General features: G+C 40.9%; 1 protein-coding gene across 4 annotated transcripts in view; it reads left to right on the top strand.

Annotated features, from left to right (window-relative positions):
• Positions 1-19,187, top strand: part of TDRD7 (tudor domain containing 7) — a 74,492-nt gene that overhangs the window by 29,243 nt on the left and 26,062 nt on the right. For all 4 annotated transcript variants that reach the window (XM_004747658.3, XM_013053800.2, XM_013053801.2 and 1 more), the window contains 3 exons: positions 813-1,030; positions 10,849-11,435; positions 14,868-15,054. In XM_004747658.3, coding sequence (XP_004747715.1) covers positions 813-1,030; positions 10,849-11,435; positions 14,868-15,054 — 992 coding nt within the window. The remainder of the gene's footprint in view (positions 1-812; positions 1,031-10,848; positions 11,436-14,867; positions 15,055-19,187) is intronic.

Raw genomic sequence — 19,187 nt, forward strand, 5'->3', positions numbered from 1 at the left:
TGAAGAGGTTTGGAATGAATTTCATTGTTCTTAAAATTCCAAAACTGTCAGCTATAGACACTCAAATTTCTTTATTGTCTTAGGATGTTAGCTCAGGCATTCTAAGTTTTAGATAAAAAATAAGTGTGAGTAAAGAGAGCCAAAACTTCATATAAAAATCACTTATAAAAGATAAATGATTTGGATTGATGAAATAAAAACAAATTAGTAATACTTATCTGTGAACACTAGAGCTTTTATTTAGTTTATAAGCCGAGGCTAGGATGATTACTGTAGGTGGATTAATTTTTGAACTTCTGTATATTGCTTAATTATTTTTCTCATTAATAAAGCACAAAACCTAGACAATTTTTTATTTTCTATAAAATGTTCTTTGACCTAATGATTAAGGCATTATCTTAATGCTTTGTGGAATATAGCTTTAAATTGAGCATTGCGTATAATCCAGTATTGTCTTAATTTAACCTTTCTTAGTTGCACTTCAGAAATTATTGGTTAAATAATAAAATTTATTATTCTTTATAAAGCAAGATCATTCTTGCTTTGTTTAAATTAAATTAGGAATCACACTGATAACATAAGGGAAGCAGTTTCCATCTGTGGGTGACTGTTGAGCCTGCTGGTTGTTTCACGGTTAAAATTTAGAATGAAGTTGTTATAGTCCTGCTTGGCCTAAGTCCCGCTTGCTTCTAAGTCCCTCGACCCCCACAAACCTGAAGTGTAACAAAGCCCAATGACACAAATACTAGGTAATGGGGATAATCTAAAATGTTAAGCCTTCTGGTTAATTCTGTCATTTTTTTAATTTAAAGATAATTTAAATCAGACTGTTGAAAAACCAAATGTCACGCCTCCTGCCTCTTACACTTATAAAATGGATGAGGTTCAGAACCGCATAAAGGAAATACTAAACAAGCATAACAATGGCATTTGGATATCTAAGCTTCCACATTTTTACAAAGAGTTATATAAAGAAGAACTTAATCAAGGAATTTTACAACAATTTGAACACTGGCCTCATATTTGCACGGTATGTTTCTCCTGTTCCTTCCTTCTGATGCCTTCTTCCTGCCCCACTTTCAGATTTTGAGTTATTAGTCATATCACCTTCACTCTGGGAGCACGAAGCACTTGATTTATTAATATTGCTTCATTAGTATTTATCTCTAAGATTAACATATATCAGTTCTTATTTATAGAAATATGTCAAGATTGAGGGCTATGTGTGTTGTGATTGCTGTTTTTATATATTTTGTCTTAAATTATTTTTAAGTGCATTTAATATGAATACTATTTTGTATTGACCTGCTTCCAGTAGATATTACTAACTTTGCCATTTTCAATAAATTAAACTTACTGGTAATAAAACTTTATTAGCCTCAAATTTTACATGCTTATTATTTTGGCTATTTATAGAATACCTTATTTTAATTATTAAATTAATACAGAGTTGTGATTTAAAATGTTTATAAAGTTCTTTGGAGGAAAAAAATTGACAAGTGAACTGACATCAATTTCTATACCTGTTTCTACTTGAGAGTCTATTATAATAAAATGATAGATCAGAATAGTTTATTAGAAATCTTAGTTCAGCCAGCAATAGAGACAATTAGATTCTTAAGTTACTATGTTTCTTTTTTTATAAAAAGATTTTATTTATTTATTTGACAGAGATCACAAGTAGGCAGAGAGAGAGGAAGGGAAGGAGGCTTCCTGCTGAGCAGAGAGCCCAATGTGGGGCTCGATCCCAGGATTCTGGGATCATAACCTGAGCCGAAGGTAGAAGTTTTAACCCACTGAGCCACCCAGGCATCCCAAAAGTTACTATGTTTCTTAATGTTGTCATTTACATAGAATATATTCAGTGATGTATAACTATTTTAAATGGCAAGCTACTTGGGACTTCTAAGCTTGCAGAATTAAGTATGTATATGATTTTTGTTTGATAGAGGGCTTTCATTTATCTAACTGAATATATATTTTGGCCCCCAACCTTGTTGGATAAAGCACAGACCACTCTTTTTCTAAGCACCTGGCCTAAAGACAACATGTATTTGTAACCACTTTTTCCTTCAGGTTTCTGACACCCATTAGAGTCCCAGTCACTTTCCAGGCAAGAGTCATTCCTTCATCATCCAGACCATTTATTTATATACCATTTACTGTGCACCTGCAGGTACCAATCACGGGGTAGATGCCAAGGACCCCTTAGGACCAAGTCACATGTCAGAATACACAGTGAAAAGTGGGAAAACAAGGAGAAATGGCAAACTCTGGAAATAGGCTTTTGCCCTATAACTTATAGAGGCAAGAATATTTATGGACTATGTTACTCCTGATTTATGTGGAATATAGGGTTTGCTCTTATAATGGGAATTCCTGTTGTTTGCCACTCATTTCATTCCATTTTTACTCTTTCCTAGGGTGAGTTTTCTCCTTGGGTGCAGATTTAGCACCATTGATGTGCCCCCTCAGTGTTCCCTCATCTTGAGGGGACTTTGGATGTTTTGCTGGGCTGCTCAGTTTAGAGGTGCAAGGCCTGGAGCCCCTTCTCCGAATGCATAGGGCTCTTTTATTTTTTAAATCTACAGATAGTCATAAACGTACAGCATATCTTCAATGAACTTAGAGCCCCTTTTTGTCAGGATACACATAAAGGTTTGATAAAAAAAAAAAAAAGTTGTCTTTGGAGTAAATTTTTAAAAATTAACTCCACAGATCTTAATGCATTATTGTTTCAGGCTACTTTATTTTATACTCCATGATAACTACTAGTGTCTGTGTAGCTTAATTTATGGCTTTTGGGGAGAAATTTTCATCTTTGCTAACTATCTGCAAAACTCTAAAATTTCTCTTGCTAGGATTGTAGGCAAGAGAGTATCTCTTTGATGTTTAAAACTTTATCTACAATAAAGGGTTTCTTACTAAATTTCAATTACCAAAACAATTGACTTTTTATTTTTTGATTTCTCCAATTCATCTTTGTTGCATGATAATGTTCAGACAGTGAAGGTAGAACATGAAAAAGACACAGAATATACCTTTCTTATCTATATTCCGTGTCCCTCAACTTTGAGTAGGATTGTTTAGATGCAAGCACTATAAATTATTAAGGATGAGAATTTGCTTAGTGTTAAAGCAGTGTGTCTAGGATGCCAAAACTGCCAGTCTTGTTGATGTCTATTAATCTTTTCAAAACTGTTTTCTTATAACCTCTGAACATTTTTAACAGTCTGCTGGTAGATGGTTTTAAACAATTACACCATGGTTATTTTTAGACCGTGTTAAACAGTTAAACCATAGTTGTTTCCCCTGTCTTCTGACTTCTTGCTTTTCACCTTCCTGAAAAGCAGAAATGCTGATAGCATGCCCAGAGCTGATGCTATGATAGATGTGTCTTTTCTCAAATGCAACATAGAAAATTCTGGGTAAGGAAGATTTGGTAGTGTGTATCTCTCTACACAGCTTGTTGTGAAACTAAAGAAGAAACCCAAGTGCAGCACTTTTCCCTATTTCTTCTAAAAGATGCTTTCTCTCCCAATCATATAAAACATTCTATATAAAAAGCTGGAAAAATAAAGTTAGGAAAGCCAGATCACTCATTTATACCTGTGTACAATGGATGCACCATATGTGCATGACAAATTCAGAAATAGCCACTAATATCAGAATAGTGGTGTTTCCACTAATATCAGAATAGTAATAGTGTTTCCACTAATATCAGAATGGGCAATATGAGCTTCTGGGACCAAAGAGCAACTCTGAGTTTTACTTTTATGGAGGTTCTAACCAGCTATGTGCCATAAGCCACTTTACAAGGATGTTGGGTTACCTTTTGATGCAGGGGGAAGGATGCTTTGACTCTGTTGTTCTTAACCTTAATCTCTCCAACAACAAAATGTGGACTGAGTTGTGAAAGCTAAAGAGAATATAGTCATGTTCACAGTGATGAGCCTGTTGCATGGGATTCCTAGACAACTTGTGAGGAAAGTTGGAAATTGTGCAGAAGCTATCCTGGAAAGGCAAAGAGCCCAAGATCATGGGTCGCTAGACCAAGGATACTGGAGTCTGAGAATTCCCACTCAGTCCTAGGAGGAGGATGGTGACACCTTTTAGCTGTTCTAAAATGCTGGTCTTTTTAATAATATTCTTAACTGCTGTGTTTAGCTAGGATTTATAAAATGCTTCTCTGAGCCAGACACTGCCCTGGGTGCTAAGGATGACAGTAAACAAGACAGACATGGTCCTTGCTTGCCCTTATGGCACTCACTGTCCAAGGGAGCAAATAAACATTGAACTAATAAGGAGAAGCCTGTGACTGTACTGAAGGAGAAGTCCAGGGTGTTAGGGAAATGGCCCAACTTAGACGAGTTAAGAAAAACTTCCCGGAGGAGGAGACTGCTACACTGAAACCTTAGAGGTGAGCTGAAGAAAGCAGGCAAAGGAGACAGCTGGTGCCAGAGCCCTGAGATGGAGAGAAAAGCTTTTTCAGGAAACTGAAAGAAATTCAATAAGGCTCAAGAAGAAACTCAAGAGGCAAGCAGACCTAGAGGCCACCTAGAATCATCAGCTGGTGGGAACTTGGCAGGGACCCCCCATCCGGGAGGTCACCCAGGATCCAGAGCCTGACAGACTTTGCTTTCTAGTAAAATTCTAAATCTCATGACAATGACTGTTAGACACCTGAGATTTTGTCGACATTCCCCACTCTCTGCATTATGGGTGGAGAGAGAAACCTCTCCATTCCCACATGAGGCAGCACATGTGTATTTATTTAAAGTCTTATTTGCTGCTGCACCGAGAGCTGGGGAGCTTGTCTTAGAGCCACACAGGACCACATGCGCGCAACTGAGAAAAATTCCCTCCCCACTTCAGAGACCTAGAGAAGGAGCACAGGGCCACTTCAGGATGGCCGGGGCAACGTTCTGAGTTGCGCAGGAGGCACGCCAGGCCTTAATTGTGAATATAACATTTTGTGATGAAAGCATGAATTCTAGAACATAAAATGCGAGTGATGAAAAAACTGTCCATTGTACTAATTATTCATGCTTTTACAAAAAGTCGTTTACTATTAATCTGCATTTTTGTTAAATGACATTTCCCTAGCCCTTAGAAATCACTGTTCTTTACATTGTTGAATAACTCTAATACCTCGGACTCTAAAAAATTCTCAGAGTTCTGAATTGCATCAATACAGTAATTTCTGTAATATCATAGGCGACAACAGTTCCACCACTTACAAAGATACATCTTTATATTTTTGGATGTTCAGGAACTTTTCTTTAATTGTGGTAATTAATAGTTTAAGATAATAAAGCTACCTGTCAGGCCATGCAAAATGAAGCGATCTTTTTAAAATCCTGGATATTTCTGGGCTAAAACTGACGAACTTGGATTTTCTAAGGAAGTGAACATAAATCAAACAGCATGGATGCATCCTCGAACTTAACAGCATGGATACCATCTAGATAAAAATGCCAGGAGAAGCAGCAGTGAAAAGATAAACTGAGGGCTTCAAAGTAGAGCCACAATATCTAATCAGAATCTAATTTCTTTACTAATCTTTCACCAATTAAAAAAAAAAAACTCAGTGAACACATTGAAATAGTTTTTAAATTTAATTTCCATGAGCATCTCAATAGAAGAAAGAATAGCACTGTGGCGAAATGAGAACAGAGATGTTGATGTGGATGGTGTTGCTGCGCTGGGACGTGAAACGGAGCAACTGCCCACAGGGCGCCAGAGCAGGATAGGAGGAGTTTGGGCTTCGGAGTTCCATGTTTGCCTTGCCATTTCTTAGCTGTCTTACTTTCAACATACAAATCATCCTTCCAGGGCCCCACTTTGCTCTAAAATGTGACTCTGTCCATTGCATAAGGTCGCTGGCGTGAAATGGGACGAGCTATAAAAAGCAGCTGCCAGTGCAGCATAGACACGCAGCAGGTATTTCGGGAAAGGGCCGCTCTTTCTTGAGGGGCAGCTCTCAATTAAAGCTTAAATTAAAGCAGGTTAGAACCCATTGGAAACCAGAGATATGCCCAGTGAGCTCTACAAAGGAACTGGGCTCAGTGAAGACAGAGGAAAAGCTAATGAAAGAACAAAAGGTTAAACTGAAAAAGATAAGGTGCAGTGGGTGACTAAAGTCAAAGGAATCAAAACTCCAAGATGAGGTGAGTTTCTGTTATCCAAGGGGTACCGCCTCTGCTGCCAAAGATAATGAGAGCATGCCTAGAGTACGTACTGAGCCTAGAAGGCACAGAGAACCACAGCTGCCAGCCAAGATCATCCCCAAAAGCTCTGCACACATTTAACCAGGAGAAGATGCCATCGTCTTCCTGAAGGAAATGGAGCAAGAGCCTGACCTTCGACACACTGAAGGAAAATGACATGAGTTCTATCCTAATGTAAATAGTTGGCAGTCAGTGTCAGCAGAAAGTCCTTACTAGGAGAAAGGAGTGAGAGGTGAAAGAGACTGTGAGCCTTAAATTGTATACAGTCCATAGAACTACTCATCCAAGATGGTGGAGAGAGTTTTTGCTGGGCAGAAGGTTTGTAAACACTCAGGGGTTACCCTCTACAAGGCACTTTTTACCTTTATCTTTGAGCAAATCTCTGTGGAAGATGCCACAAACGCTTGTACTTTCTTTTTCTTTTTTTATTTCTTTTCAGCGTAACAGTATTCATTGTTTTTGCACCACACCCAGTACTCCATGCAATCCGTGCCCTCTCTAGTACCCACCACCTGATTCCCCCAACCCCCTACCCCCGCCTTTTCAAAACCCTCAGATTGTTTTTCAGAGTCCATAGTCTCTCATGGTTCACCTCCCCTTCCAATTTCCCTCAACTCCCTTCTCCTCTCCATCTCCCCTTGTCCTCCATGCTATTTGTTATGCTCCACAAATAAGTGAAACCATATGATAATTGACTTTCTCGGCTTGGCTGGTTTCACTCAGCATAATCTCTTTCCAGTCCTGTCCATGTTGCTACAAAAGTTGGGTATTCATCCTTTCTGATGGAGGCATAATACTCCATAGTGTATATGGACCACATCTTCCTTACCCATTCGTCCGTTGAAGGGCATCTTGGTTCTTTCCACAGTTTGGTGACCGTGGCCATTGATGCTATAAACATTGGGGTACAGATGGCCCTTCTTTTCACAGCATCTATATCTTTGGGGTAAATACCCAGTAGTGCAATTGCAAGGTCATAGGGAAGCTCTATTTTTAATTTCTTGAGGAATCTCCACACTGTTCTAACTGGTGTAAGGTGGTATCTCAATGTGGTTTTAATTTGAATCTCCCTGATGGCTAGTGATGATGAACATTTTTTCATGTGTCTGATAGCCATTTGTATGTCTTTATTGGAGAAGTGTCTGTTCATATCTTCTGCCCATTTTTTTTATATGATTGTCTGTTTTGTGTGTGTTGAGTTTGAGGAGTTCTTTATTATAGATACTGGATATCAACCTTTTGTCTGTGCTGTCATTTGCAAATATCTTCTCCCATTCCATGGGTTGCCTCTTTGTTTTGTTGACTGTTTCCTTTGCTGTGCAGAAGCTTTTGATCTCGATGAAGTCCCAAAAGTTCATCTTCACTTTTTTTTCCTTTGCCTTTGGAGACATATCTTGAAAGAAGTTGCACTTGTACTTTCTTAAACAGAAGCAACTAAAAACTGTTTCTGAATATGTTGGGCTCAGCACCACTAGTACTGGTAAACCGCAGAGCTGGCGGCAGATGTAGGTGGTGTGGAACGTTAGATGGGTGGGTTAGCTCATCTCTATTTTCCTGCATGCAGGATATGCCCCACCCACTGCCCTTATGGGCTACAGATCCAACCTATCAGTCTGTGTTCACTGTGTCCCGGTGGTGTCACTGAGCACCATATTCTCATCTCTTTCTCAATTGTCTGACTTTTCTAGCACTCCTCAGCTTTAGCACAAAAGTACTGAGCTCTTAAGGAGGCCATCAACCAGTCATTCTTTCTTTCTGTGAACTGGCTGATCATAGAATACTAGCTTCTGGTCAGTAACTCTTTGATGTTTTCACTGTTGCAAGGTACTCAGGGGTGTTTATTTACTGCTGAAGTTGAGTTTTTAAATTGGTTTCTTTTTGAGTTCAAAACCTTGCTAATGCTTGGATTGCTCAGAAGCAGACCTCCAGGTAAATGTGATTTTATCGTTCTGTATTGGGTTTTTTTTTGGATGGTGACCATAAAAATGAAATTTAGAACTTAAAGCTTTGGGGCATCTGGTTGGCTTAGTAGGTTAAGCACTTGCCTTGGGCTTAGGTCATGATCCCAGGGTCCTGGGATTGAGCCCCACGTCATGCTCAGTGGGAAGCCTGCTTCTCCCTCTCCATTGCTTATGCTCTCTTGCATTATCTCTCTTTCTCACTCTCACAAACAATAAATAAATGAAATCTTTAAAAAAAAGAAAGAACAAAAGAAAGAACTTAAAGCTTCAACACAAAGAACCACTACCCAGTGGAAACTACCCAGTGGATGAGACCAATACAACTGTTTCAGAAAACCTTTTAATTGGACAATATTGATTCTATTATAGAATCCCAGAGAAAATTCTGGTTCCATGAGAGACAGTATGTTTACCTCAGTGCCTCATGCTGCAGAGTTAGCAGATGAGCCTTCCATAGACTCAAAGGATTTGGGCTTCAGGAATTTAAGTTTACAGGTAAAATTAGAAAGGAAGAAGTAAAGACTTCTGGAATTAAGAAGAAGAAAGTTTCTAGGTGTGTAGGATAAAGACATTTGTATGAACAAATGGGGCTCCTGAAGAAATCGATGTTTGAAATCCTTGAGCCTCTCATATACCAAAACTAATATGTCTACTATAAACAAAAAGTCTCAGAGAGGTGTGAGAGAAGTATTTCACTGCAGTTCCAAATGAGGCAGAAATGAAACTAAAGATAATGAACTTATGGGGATAAAAAGTTTAAGGCATATTAGATACCAGAATCTTCTGATGAGTGCCAAAGGAGGTGGTTTAAACTCCATGGAGTAGGGAGTTAATCTTCTCTGTTACTTACCTATCTCTCCTGTTAGGGGTGAGGGTGAGGTGGAGTGAGTAAAGATGTGGAGTTCCAGGTCATGCCACATCCCAGGTAGTTTTTTGAGTGGATATCCAAAGCCAAAAGTGGAGGGGGCGGGGGGAGAATGTAGAGCCAACAAAACAAAGAAAATATGGAGGAAAAGGGTAAGGTTTTGACCTTGAATCTTGTCCTACAGAACAGTAGGCCAATGACTCCCTCCTCAGGTATGTATGTGGATCAGGAAGACTGAAGAAGGTGTAAAGAAGGTATCTCCTAAGAGATAACTGAAATGATGAGCTGCTGATTATCATACCAAGCATATAATAAAAGACACATTTCAAGTGGCTGTTGACTTACCTTGGTCATCCGTGAAGGCTAGAGGAAAGCTTTCTATATGGGGGATGCAACAGGAGATCACATGACAATCTGGTTGGATGTACCAGAGCACAATGAGTAATGGACACCACACTGTTACCCATAGTATAGCAGTTCTTATCTTTGGGAAGATTGTTGTAAGCTGGGGATACAGTAGTAGGTATCTTTTGTAAGCCTATTTACCAGATAATTGAAGAGAGATAAAGACCTATTTTGTGGAGGATAGGTAGCAATCACTATAGAATGCCTGAAAAAAACACATTTTCATGAAAATCTTGAAGTTTTAGTTGAAAAATATTACATCTGTTTTATGTTTTTAAACTTGGGAGTGCTAACTTCAGTCTAATCAAGTCGAGAATCTTTTTTAAAATAAAAGGCCAGCTAGTAAATGTTTTCAGTTTTGAGGGCCAACAGCTGTCATTGTTACCCACCATCTGGCACAGCTGCTTGACTCCACTCTTGAAGTGCAAAAGCAGCCAAACACAACACCTGCACAAATGGGCACGGCTGTGTCCCAACAAAACTTTATGAACACTGTATTTCATACCATCTTCACATCACAAAATAATTCTTTTGTTTTTCTTCAACCATTTAAAAAGATAAAAATCATGTTCGCTCACAGGCAAGGCCAGAGCAGGTGATGAGCTGCATTGGGCTGCAGCTTGTAGTTTGCAGACCCCTGGTCCAATAACATACAGGCTTAAAACTTGGGGAAAATGGTGCCATACATCAATTTTTCTTTCTTCTCTTATATGAGATGCCATCGAGCCATGCCTCTCAGAAATGTTAAACAGATCAAATTAGAGATTGGATGACATACAAATGCTAGGCATTTTCATCTCTTGTTCTTTGGAGGGGCAGTTTTCAGCTAACTTTCTACTTTGATGGTTGTAAAAATTGCACCTTCCCTCTGGAGGGTCTTTTTCTAAATAATGGAAAGTTAAGGGTTTTCTCAGGACATTACAGGAAGAAGAAAAAAAAATGGTGCTTCCATTTTGTCTAAATATTTCCTAGCTCTCCCCCAACAGTTTATTCCTGACATTCTGATACCTTTCATAGCTTCATCCTACCTTATATTTAGTCTATTTTTGTAAGCTATTGCTTTGGATCTGACAGAGAACTCAATGAGATGTGTGGTCTGTAGGGCTGAAACTCTCAGGATTTCATAGGGTTGTTGGAGATCAGATGTCTCATAAGTGAAATTAATGCTATTCTATTTCCCTATTTTTTCTGAAATGTGGCTCATGATGTTATTTGTAGGTGAAGGAAATGCATCAAGTCTTTGTAGTTGAAAAGAGTAAAGTGTACATTTTGTGTTCTCTTGATTAATTTGAAAACAGTGTTGTTCTTACTTAAAATGCATTAATATGTTTTCAGGTTGTTAATAGCCTTTGAGATATCTGTCATTTGCTTTACTTAAAAATTTCAGGTGGAAAAACCTTGCAGTGGTGGTCAAGATTTACTTCTTTATCCAGCCAAGAGAAAGCAGCTTTTGAGAGGTGAACTGGATGGTGAAAAAGTGCCTCCATCCCCACTACCTGCCCCAAAACCAATACCACCATTAAAAGAGTGTCCAACAGTTATACCAGGAGACTTGAAAGAGAAAGTTGCGGAGCTTCTGGCAAAATACTCAAGTGGTCTTTGGGCCAGTGCACTCCCCAAAGCCTTTGAGGACATGTACAAAGTGAAATTTCCTGAGGATGCCTTAAAAAATCTTGCCTCGTTTTCTGATGTATGCACCATAGACTACATTTCTGGAAATCCCCAGAAGGCCATTCTCTATGCTAAACTTCCATTGCCCACTGACAAAATCCTGAAGGATGCAGGGCAAGCACATGGAGATTATGATATCAAGTCTATGATTGAACAAGAGTATTTGCAGATAGAAGAAAACATTGCCAAATGTGCAGATACCTTTGTGGAGAATATAGCAGTTCCTCCATTAATCATTCCGACTGAGGCGTCCCCATCAGTATTGGTGGTTGAACTGAGCAACACAAACGAAGTGGTTATCAGGTGAGTTTTTATTTTCTAATTCTTTAGGACCCTGGTATACTACTGTCGCTTGGCTATTCTTCCCACGGATGCTGGGAATTGAGGAAGAATAGTATATTCTTAGTTGCGTAGAGTTATAATGAAGTATAATAATTTTTGTTTTCATATTTTGCACATTTCTCTCAACTGCTGGAACTTCTTGTGTTTGTATCTCTTAGATTAATTTTTATTTCTTCCACATTATAACTATATATGTACATTTGTCTCTCCCAGTAGGTGGTGAGAATCTTGAAATCAAAGCACTTTAAAAAATCGGTATCTGCATATATTCTTAATATTTGTTAGATTTTTAAAAATATACATCTGTTCTTGTGAGAAAAGATAACTAACAGTTTTAAAAATTGGAGTGATAGTATGTTCTGAATGTGAAACAAAATCTATGTTGAAAGCATGCTGATAACTATGTATGTCAAAAGCAATACCTGATCCATAGAAAAAGTAAGTCACTCAGTAGATAGGTAATACTATTAAATCTGGGACTATGTAGCGTTTCACAAAATTCAGAAAACCTAAGCACTGCCTACCTAGTATAATTAGCCCTTGGAGCCAAAGCTACTCTGCTTACTTACTCAGACCTTTTGATAACAATCATTGTCAAAGTGGCTGGTGATCATTGGAATTACAAAAAAAAAGGTCCAGATCCAGGCACTTGATGTGGACTTTTGGAGAAAATATAGACTACATAGAAGATATTAAAAGACTATAATTTGGAGTTTCTGACTCAGGATCAAGAATGGGAAGTGTATAGCAGATCTCTAGAGGCACCTGCCCGGAGTGTGCTTGTGGACAGAAAAAGAAAAGGCTGAATCAGAATAGTATCCAGGCTTCTTCAACCAAAGCATCCATATGGTTTGGGCTGGTACTCCTCCAGAGACTCATAGCTAAACTGGGAATGCCTAAAGAAAGACCACAAAAAATTGTCAAATTCCTGAAGTGAAAGAATAGATAAAAATTATAAAGTTCTTCCATTTGAACATACAGAAGCTTTGGAGAAGGCTTGTTTGCTACAGAGGTAGGAAATGAGTAAAGCTTTTATTCTAAGATGCAGTATGACCTGAAGATGTAAATGGGTTGTGAGGGTTAGGTATCCCACTGTGGCTCACTAATAAATTGACGTAGAGGAAAGATGCTGAGGAGCACATGCTACCTTCTACCATTTAGCATTAGAAGGAAATCCACATCAGCCTCCTTGGCAAGATCCATTGGTGTCTGTTACTATTAGCTGCTGGTTCTGTTGTCAGACCGTGTACCCACCACTGGGCTAGACAGATCATGGGATTTCTGGTGTTCCTACCAAGGGCTGGCAGGAATCTGGATCAGGTCCAGGACTTTAGTAAAAGAGTTTAATCTCCTTCAGGATGATTAGATCCAGGTCCTCAGATTGTTTAGATCTCCTTCTCCAGTATAAATCTGAGACCTGGAGTTAGTATTCTGCCTGTTCAGCACAGTGGCTGGCAGCCAGCAAGCACAAGGTGTGCTGTTAGGTTGACCCTAGGTCATTGGCATCCCCCACACCAGTCCCAAAGACTTATAGATTCCAGCTGGGTTGAGCCCTATTCTGTATTTTCATCTTCACCCAGGCAGGCAGTAGGTTCTAGAAACTGGGCCTGTGACTCATAAAGGGTCTGAGAAGGTGTTGTAGCAAATCCTCAGATCAAGTACGGAAATCCCTTGTCTCTGATTTCAAAAATTACTTTGTAAAGTTTTTGTACTTAACAGCATAACTGAATTGGCCTACCTGTCATTCTTTCCCACTTGCTTAGGTAATTTGGGGACAAGGTAGGACCTCATTCTTGCCACTACCCGCCATTTTTGCCACAACTGTACTATCAACCCCACGCAAGCCTTGTGGCCAGTCTATTCTACTGCTTGCCGAGAGCACATTTCATGCTGCTTCACTCCGCTCCCGTCCTCCCTTACAGGTGCCCGTGCTGAGCAGACTGCCAAGTCACAGGCTGCTGCACAGGCCTTGGCCCACCGGGCCCCCAGGGCTGTAGCAGCACTAAAAGGAGGCCCAGGAGAGTCAGGGTCCCAGGAGATAGGCTCTGAGGCAGAGCTGCAAACCCTCCGGGGGACTTTGGAGCCAAGCCTGCACCTGCACTCCAGCAGCACCTTCACATTAGCAGAGCTCAGTCACCTGAACCCATAAAGTGTGACAAAGCTTCTTCAGCCTCTAGAATAAGTGATGTCCATGTAATATTTGGTTTTAAAGTAGCCATTGCCTCAAAAAAGGCATTCTTTCTATTTTGTGTAGGATTATTTAAAGCTTTTTCTCCTCAAGTAACAAATAGCTTGAATAGGATGTCTTCTGTCCTGCTGATAGTTACCAAAAATACATGAGAACGTTAAGAATAGTTTCTTAAAGGTCTGTGGGACCATTTGGGGCACTGGTAAAACCTAGAAGAGTGCAGAGGGTGGTGTGTTCCTGGCATGTCCCCATCTCCATGGTCAGCATAGCTCCCAGCCCAAAAGGCGGCCTCCTGTGGCCGAGACAGCTCCTGCTGCAGGCATCGAGCTTGGTTTGCTGGAGTCTACACCCTGGAAGGAGGCCTTTGGTGGACTTATCCCTGAGATGATGGTCAAGAAAACAACAGCCTATTTGTGAGAGAAAGGGAAATAGTGTGTTTTGATAACATAAACTTGGACAAGGTGACTGCAGTTCCAACAGCAGAAAATTATAGAAGGGGATAGGTCATATCCTAAAAGACTTCTCAGAAAGGGTATAATTTAAGAGAGATACAGCTAGAAGATATCATCTCTTTAAGGATATCAAAACTCAACATTTTGTGATAATTTGCTCAAATTTGTTCAATAAGCCGGGAGGGAGGGGTTGTCACATTGTCGTGTTTAGTGTGTTTAAGGCTTTGTTTTTCTCTATTAAAATTTAATTTGTTTTCAGAGCTCAAGCTTTGTTCAAACCCAGCCTCAGGGCAAAGCTGTCAACTAGATTCTCTTCTCAGTAATCTACAAAGACTTCCAGCAGCCTTAGTCAGAATCTTAAATCTACTCTTGCTAATCTGGCCTGCACTGGCATCTCCATTTTCTACTATATATCCTTTCTTCCCTTCCCTTGAATCTTTTCTCAGCCTCGTCCTCCCTGTAGTTTCCCTGTCTGCTTACTGTGACATCCTCTAGCTATCTGGACTGCTGCCACGCGTTTACCCTGCTGTGTTCGACCTGGTCTTGTTTTGCATGAACTCCACAATATTACAGTTTTCTTGATCAAGATGGAAATGTTTACTAAATATATGTTCTCTTACCTGTTGATATAAGCCAGGTCTGAGACTGGAACCAGAGATGGCTGTGGAAAACACAGAGAAACATTAATGAATTCTTATGGTTTCCCTCCTCCTGGGTTGCTTCATTGTGTGTTCTTTCCTTTAACTAATTCAGGTATGTGGGCAAAGACTATTCTGCTGCTCAGGAATTAATGGAAGATGAGATGAAAGAGTATTACAGTAAGAACCCTAAGGTCACGCCAGTCCAGACCGTGCATGTAGGGCAGCTACTGGCAGTAAATGCTGAGGAGGATGCTTGGTTACGGGCACAGATCATCTCAATGGATGAGAACAAAATAAAGGCAAGCACTGTTTACTTTGTCATAGTGTTATGAAGACAAACACATTATTTTTCAAATGTAAGTGTTCCTTCTAATATTGTGTCCTTCGTAACTGCATGTAGTTTTTTTCCAGTTGACAAGATAATATCTGTAAAACATTATCTCTGTCAGCTTTTAAGTCAGTGGTAGTCATATTATTTCAGAGTTTTAGTTAAAAAAATAGACTTTTCCATGGTACTGTTCAAAATCTGTGATATAGTCAGGAAAAGGCCTTTATTTTCATTCTCAGGAGATACACAATAAACACTGATCAGAGCTTTGTGGGCTGCCTATCCAGGTCAGCACTCTGGAGTCAGGGAAGCATACAGATCAAAGCACATGACATTCTTCCTCTCCCCTCTTCTGCAGCCAGGGGAGGAGAACCATGAACAGGGCTCGGGTCATGCCCTAGGAGCTGTCCGTGTGTAGCCCTCTTGGTCCTCTTGGAGAGGTCAGAGGGCTCTTTCACCAGTCTCTTCTTTCAGCAGGCCCCAAGACTTCCAGACTTGGCCATGTTCCTGGTGGTCAGCCTCTGCCGCATGACCTCTTTTCTTATCCTCGGTGCAGATGAACAGGAGAACTTGCTCGCTCTCGAGGCACAGTTTTGTCTAGGTTTTGTAAACGGGGAAATATACTTCTATTTCTGCAGTCTCTGTTCCATAATTTGAAACATATTTATTGTGGTGAAGTCAGTCTCTGGAAAATAACCCGTTTTGTGTCCCAGAGTGCAAATACTACTTGCTGAACCTGGGCTTAGGTCCATCAGATACTCTCCCCCAAAACCCCTGACCCCAAGAACAGTGTTAGGAGGTTCAGAAAGAGACACTTGCTGTTTCTTGCCCAAATGGTTCCATAGCAGAGACCCTGACCCTTCCAGAGGCAAGCTTACCCAAACTACCTAGCCACCCTTGGTCACTAATGGAGAGATTTAGGAAATTCCTTAACTAAATCTACAAAGCTCCAACTTTTAAGCAATTGACCTGACTTTAAGAATCTGATAATTGGAATAGTTTGCCAGTTTCTTATAAAGTTAAACTTACCATATGACTCTAAGTATTACACAAGAGAAATAAAAACATAGGTCCACAAAAAGGCTTGTACACATGTTTATAGCAGCTTTATTATTAATAGTCCCAAACTGGAAACAACCCAGATGTTTTACCAGTCGGTGAATGTACAAGGAAATTGTAGTTTATTCATATAACAGAATACTATTTGACAATAAAAAGGAATGAATTACTGAAAACAGTCACATGGATAAAACTCACAGACTGTTCAAGTGAGAGAAGCCAGATACAAAAGAGTCATCCTGTATGATTCCAGGTAAATGATGTCTAAGAATAGGTAAAATCCATCTGTAGTGATGGGAGTCACATCAGTGGTTGCCTGGGATAGGAGGTAGAGGGCGTTTAATTGGAAAGGGGTAAAGGAGAACTTTTTGGAGTGGTGGATATGGTCTGTATCCTGCTTATGGTGGTCGTTATATGGGTACATACATTTGTCAAAATCCATCAAACTATATGCTTTAAATGGACATTTTTCATTCAGTATAAATTATATGTAGATAAAGTTTGAAAAAAAATCTGTTAGAAGCTAAGGACCAAGCATAGAACTGGACTAGTGGGGACCACAGTGTGATTAGCAGCTTGGGCCCTAGTCTTGTTTCTGCCTGTGCACGTCCTGTGCCCTTGCTCAAGTCCTTCCATTCCCTTCTTTGCATCTCAAATGCCCTTCCCAGGGTGAAAACTCTCTGATCAAGAGACCCTATCTTCACCGGAGCCTCCTCTGGAAAAGAAGACCTTTCACACATATTAAGAATGGCTAAAGAAGAAGTAAAAACCAGGAGGGCAGGGTCATGAAAGCCAGAAGAAGCAAGTGTCTGGTGGGGAGGGAGCGCTCGCCATAGCGTGGCTGCTGAGAGTGTAGGCGTGGAGGGGTATCTCCTGTGTTGTACAGTCCGAAGCCCTCACACAGCAGGGGTTGGAGTGATTCTGGTCCGAGCTTGTTCCCCACAGCCCATGAAGCAGACAGACATGCAGTTCCCCCTTTATCTGGAGAGACCCCAGCTACTTAGCCAGTCTTACTCCTCTTGAGCTGTGCCATGCCCGACAGCAAGTACAGTTCCCTCCTTGCTTTCCACTTGTCAGCTGGTGAGTATGGGAAACAGGAGGATGAAGTCATGCCCTGACGCGGTGTGGTCTGGTGCTGACCCAGACTGGCTGCTTCTCTCGCACAGGGCACAGTGAGATCTGTGGCCACTGGGTGGTGCCAGAGAACCAGGAATCGCCTGGGGCTGGATTCCAGGACTGGGAGCCTGCTTGTGCCGTTCCCAGGGCATTAGGGAGAGAAATCCCGCTCAGTCCTCACAGAGCAAAGGACCCAGAGCAGGGTGTGGTGTGAGTCAAACTCTCAGTCCCCCAACAGGTGTTTTGTAAACTGCAGCTGACATGCAAGTATTTGCCATGCGGTGTTCGATTCAGAAAGGAGGGAAGACAAGAGAACGCACTCCAAGCACTACAGAAGCCCTCTGAAGATTTTGGAGCCTTTATTCTTTAGTCTCGTGACACTAGGAGTACACTCGGAGTTTCCAGGGACTGATGATTTCGAGGATTGTGTCCTGTTGTTAGACAGTGTTATCTCCATTCTAGGTCTGAGAAGAGCAAAGCCCAAGTTGTAGGTGGTGATAGTTATGAAAGGAGAGGAGTGCTCCTGACTTCTTAGGCCTCTGCAGAGTCCCAATGACTTGGAACTGGAGAAACGGGCCCCACATTTAAATGGCTGGCCGCCTTCTGTAGGAGCGCTATCAGAGATCTCAGCCCATGCGAGCTCTGAATCAGGATAGGGACTCTGGGAGGTGATTGTCTCCGGCATGGGACATGGAGGCCCCACACACCCAATCATCCGGTGGTCTGAAAGGTGTTCGCAGTACCCACATCTCTTCTTTTTTGCTTTTGATTCTCTGCTGGGCAGAATTTCTGTTTGGGGTGTTTAGTATCATAATCTAGGTACTAAGAAGCTGGCCTGTGGACTTAATTTTTCTACAGGAAGTGAAAGCACCTCGCTCTGTGCTACTCATTATTTCTTAGCCATGCCTTTGCTCTGGTTTTTGTTGTTGCTTTGTTTTAATAATGTCCTGTTTGAATTAGGAAGCATACCAGGTTTTCAACAGTTTCCCTCAGATTCTTTTTTTTTTTTAAGATTTTATTTATTTATTTGACAGACAGAGATCACAAGTAGGTGGAGAGGCACGCAGAGAGAGAGGAGGAAGCAGGCTCCATGCTGAGCAGAGAGCCCAATATGGGGCTCGATCCCAGGACCCTGGAATCATGACCTGAGCTGAAGACAGAGGCTTTAACCCACTGAGCCACCCAGGCGCCCCTTCCCTCAGATTCATATTATCATCCTGTAGTTATCATTCTAAACCACAGCTCAGTGTTTATAGATTTTATTTTTCTCAAAAAAGAGGCTCTGTTTATATAGTGCTTTCCAGTTTAAGGTGTTATGCTGAGCTGGACGAAGGCCTAACCAAGCTTTGTACCACTGAAATAAAATGAACCAGAAGTACCTATTTTTGCAATGTAGAATTCCCTGTTGTCTAGCCATGACATCACTGTTGTCACTGACAGAGAGCAGCTCGGTCCTCCAAAGCATAGTTGCTAGGAATAGGCCATTGTCACAAGTGATTTGGGGATTTCGAATCTGATAAATCTCCCTCTCTAGGTGGTGCTCTCTCTAGAAACAAACACTACCGTCTAAGGACATGCATCCTTAGTGGAAGTGTGTGAGTCAAGAAAGAATAAGGTGAGATGGACAGTCAGGGACAGTCTGCCCCTTGGCAGTCAGGGCTGGCAGAACCAGATGGTGGTGCTGCTGAGAAGCTGGTACCAAGGCTTCTGAGTTCACAGTCTTCCCTCATTCTTCCGACTGGCAAAGCAGAGTGGGGCCTGGAGTCAGGAGCCCTTACTTCCCTGGTTCCAGCCCTACCCTTTCTCTCCTGGGCTGAGTCAGGGGTACCCCCCGCCCCTGGCATTTTCCAGGCAGTCTGGTGCCACTTAGCATGCTGATTATGAAATATAAGCAACTAGTTTAATGTGTCAGATTTTTTTTAAAGAAGT

Source organism: Mustela putorius, unplaced genomic scaffold, assembly GCF_011764305.1.
Source record: "Mustela putorius furo isolate JIRA1106 unplaced genomic scaffold, ASM1176430v1.1 tig00000580_pilon_pilon_pilon, whole genome shotgun sequence".
Taxonomy (NCBI): domain Eukaryota; kingdom Metazoa; phylum Chordata; class Mammalia; order Carnivora; family Mustelidae; genus Mustela; species Mustela putorius.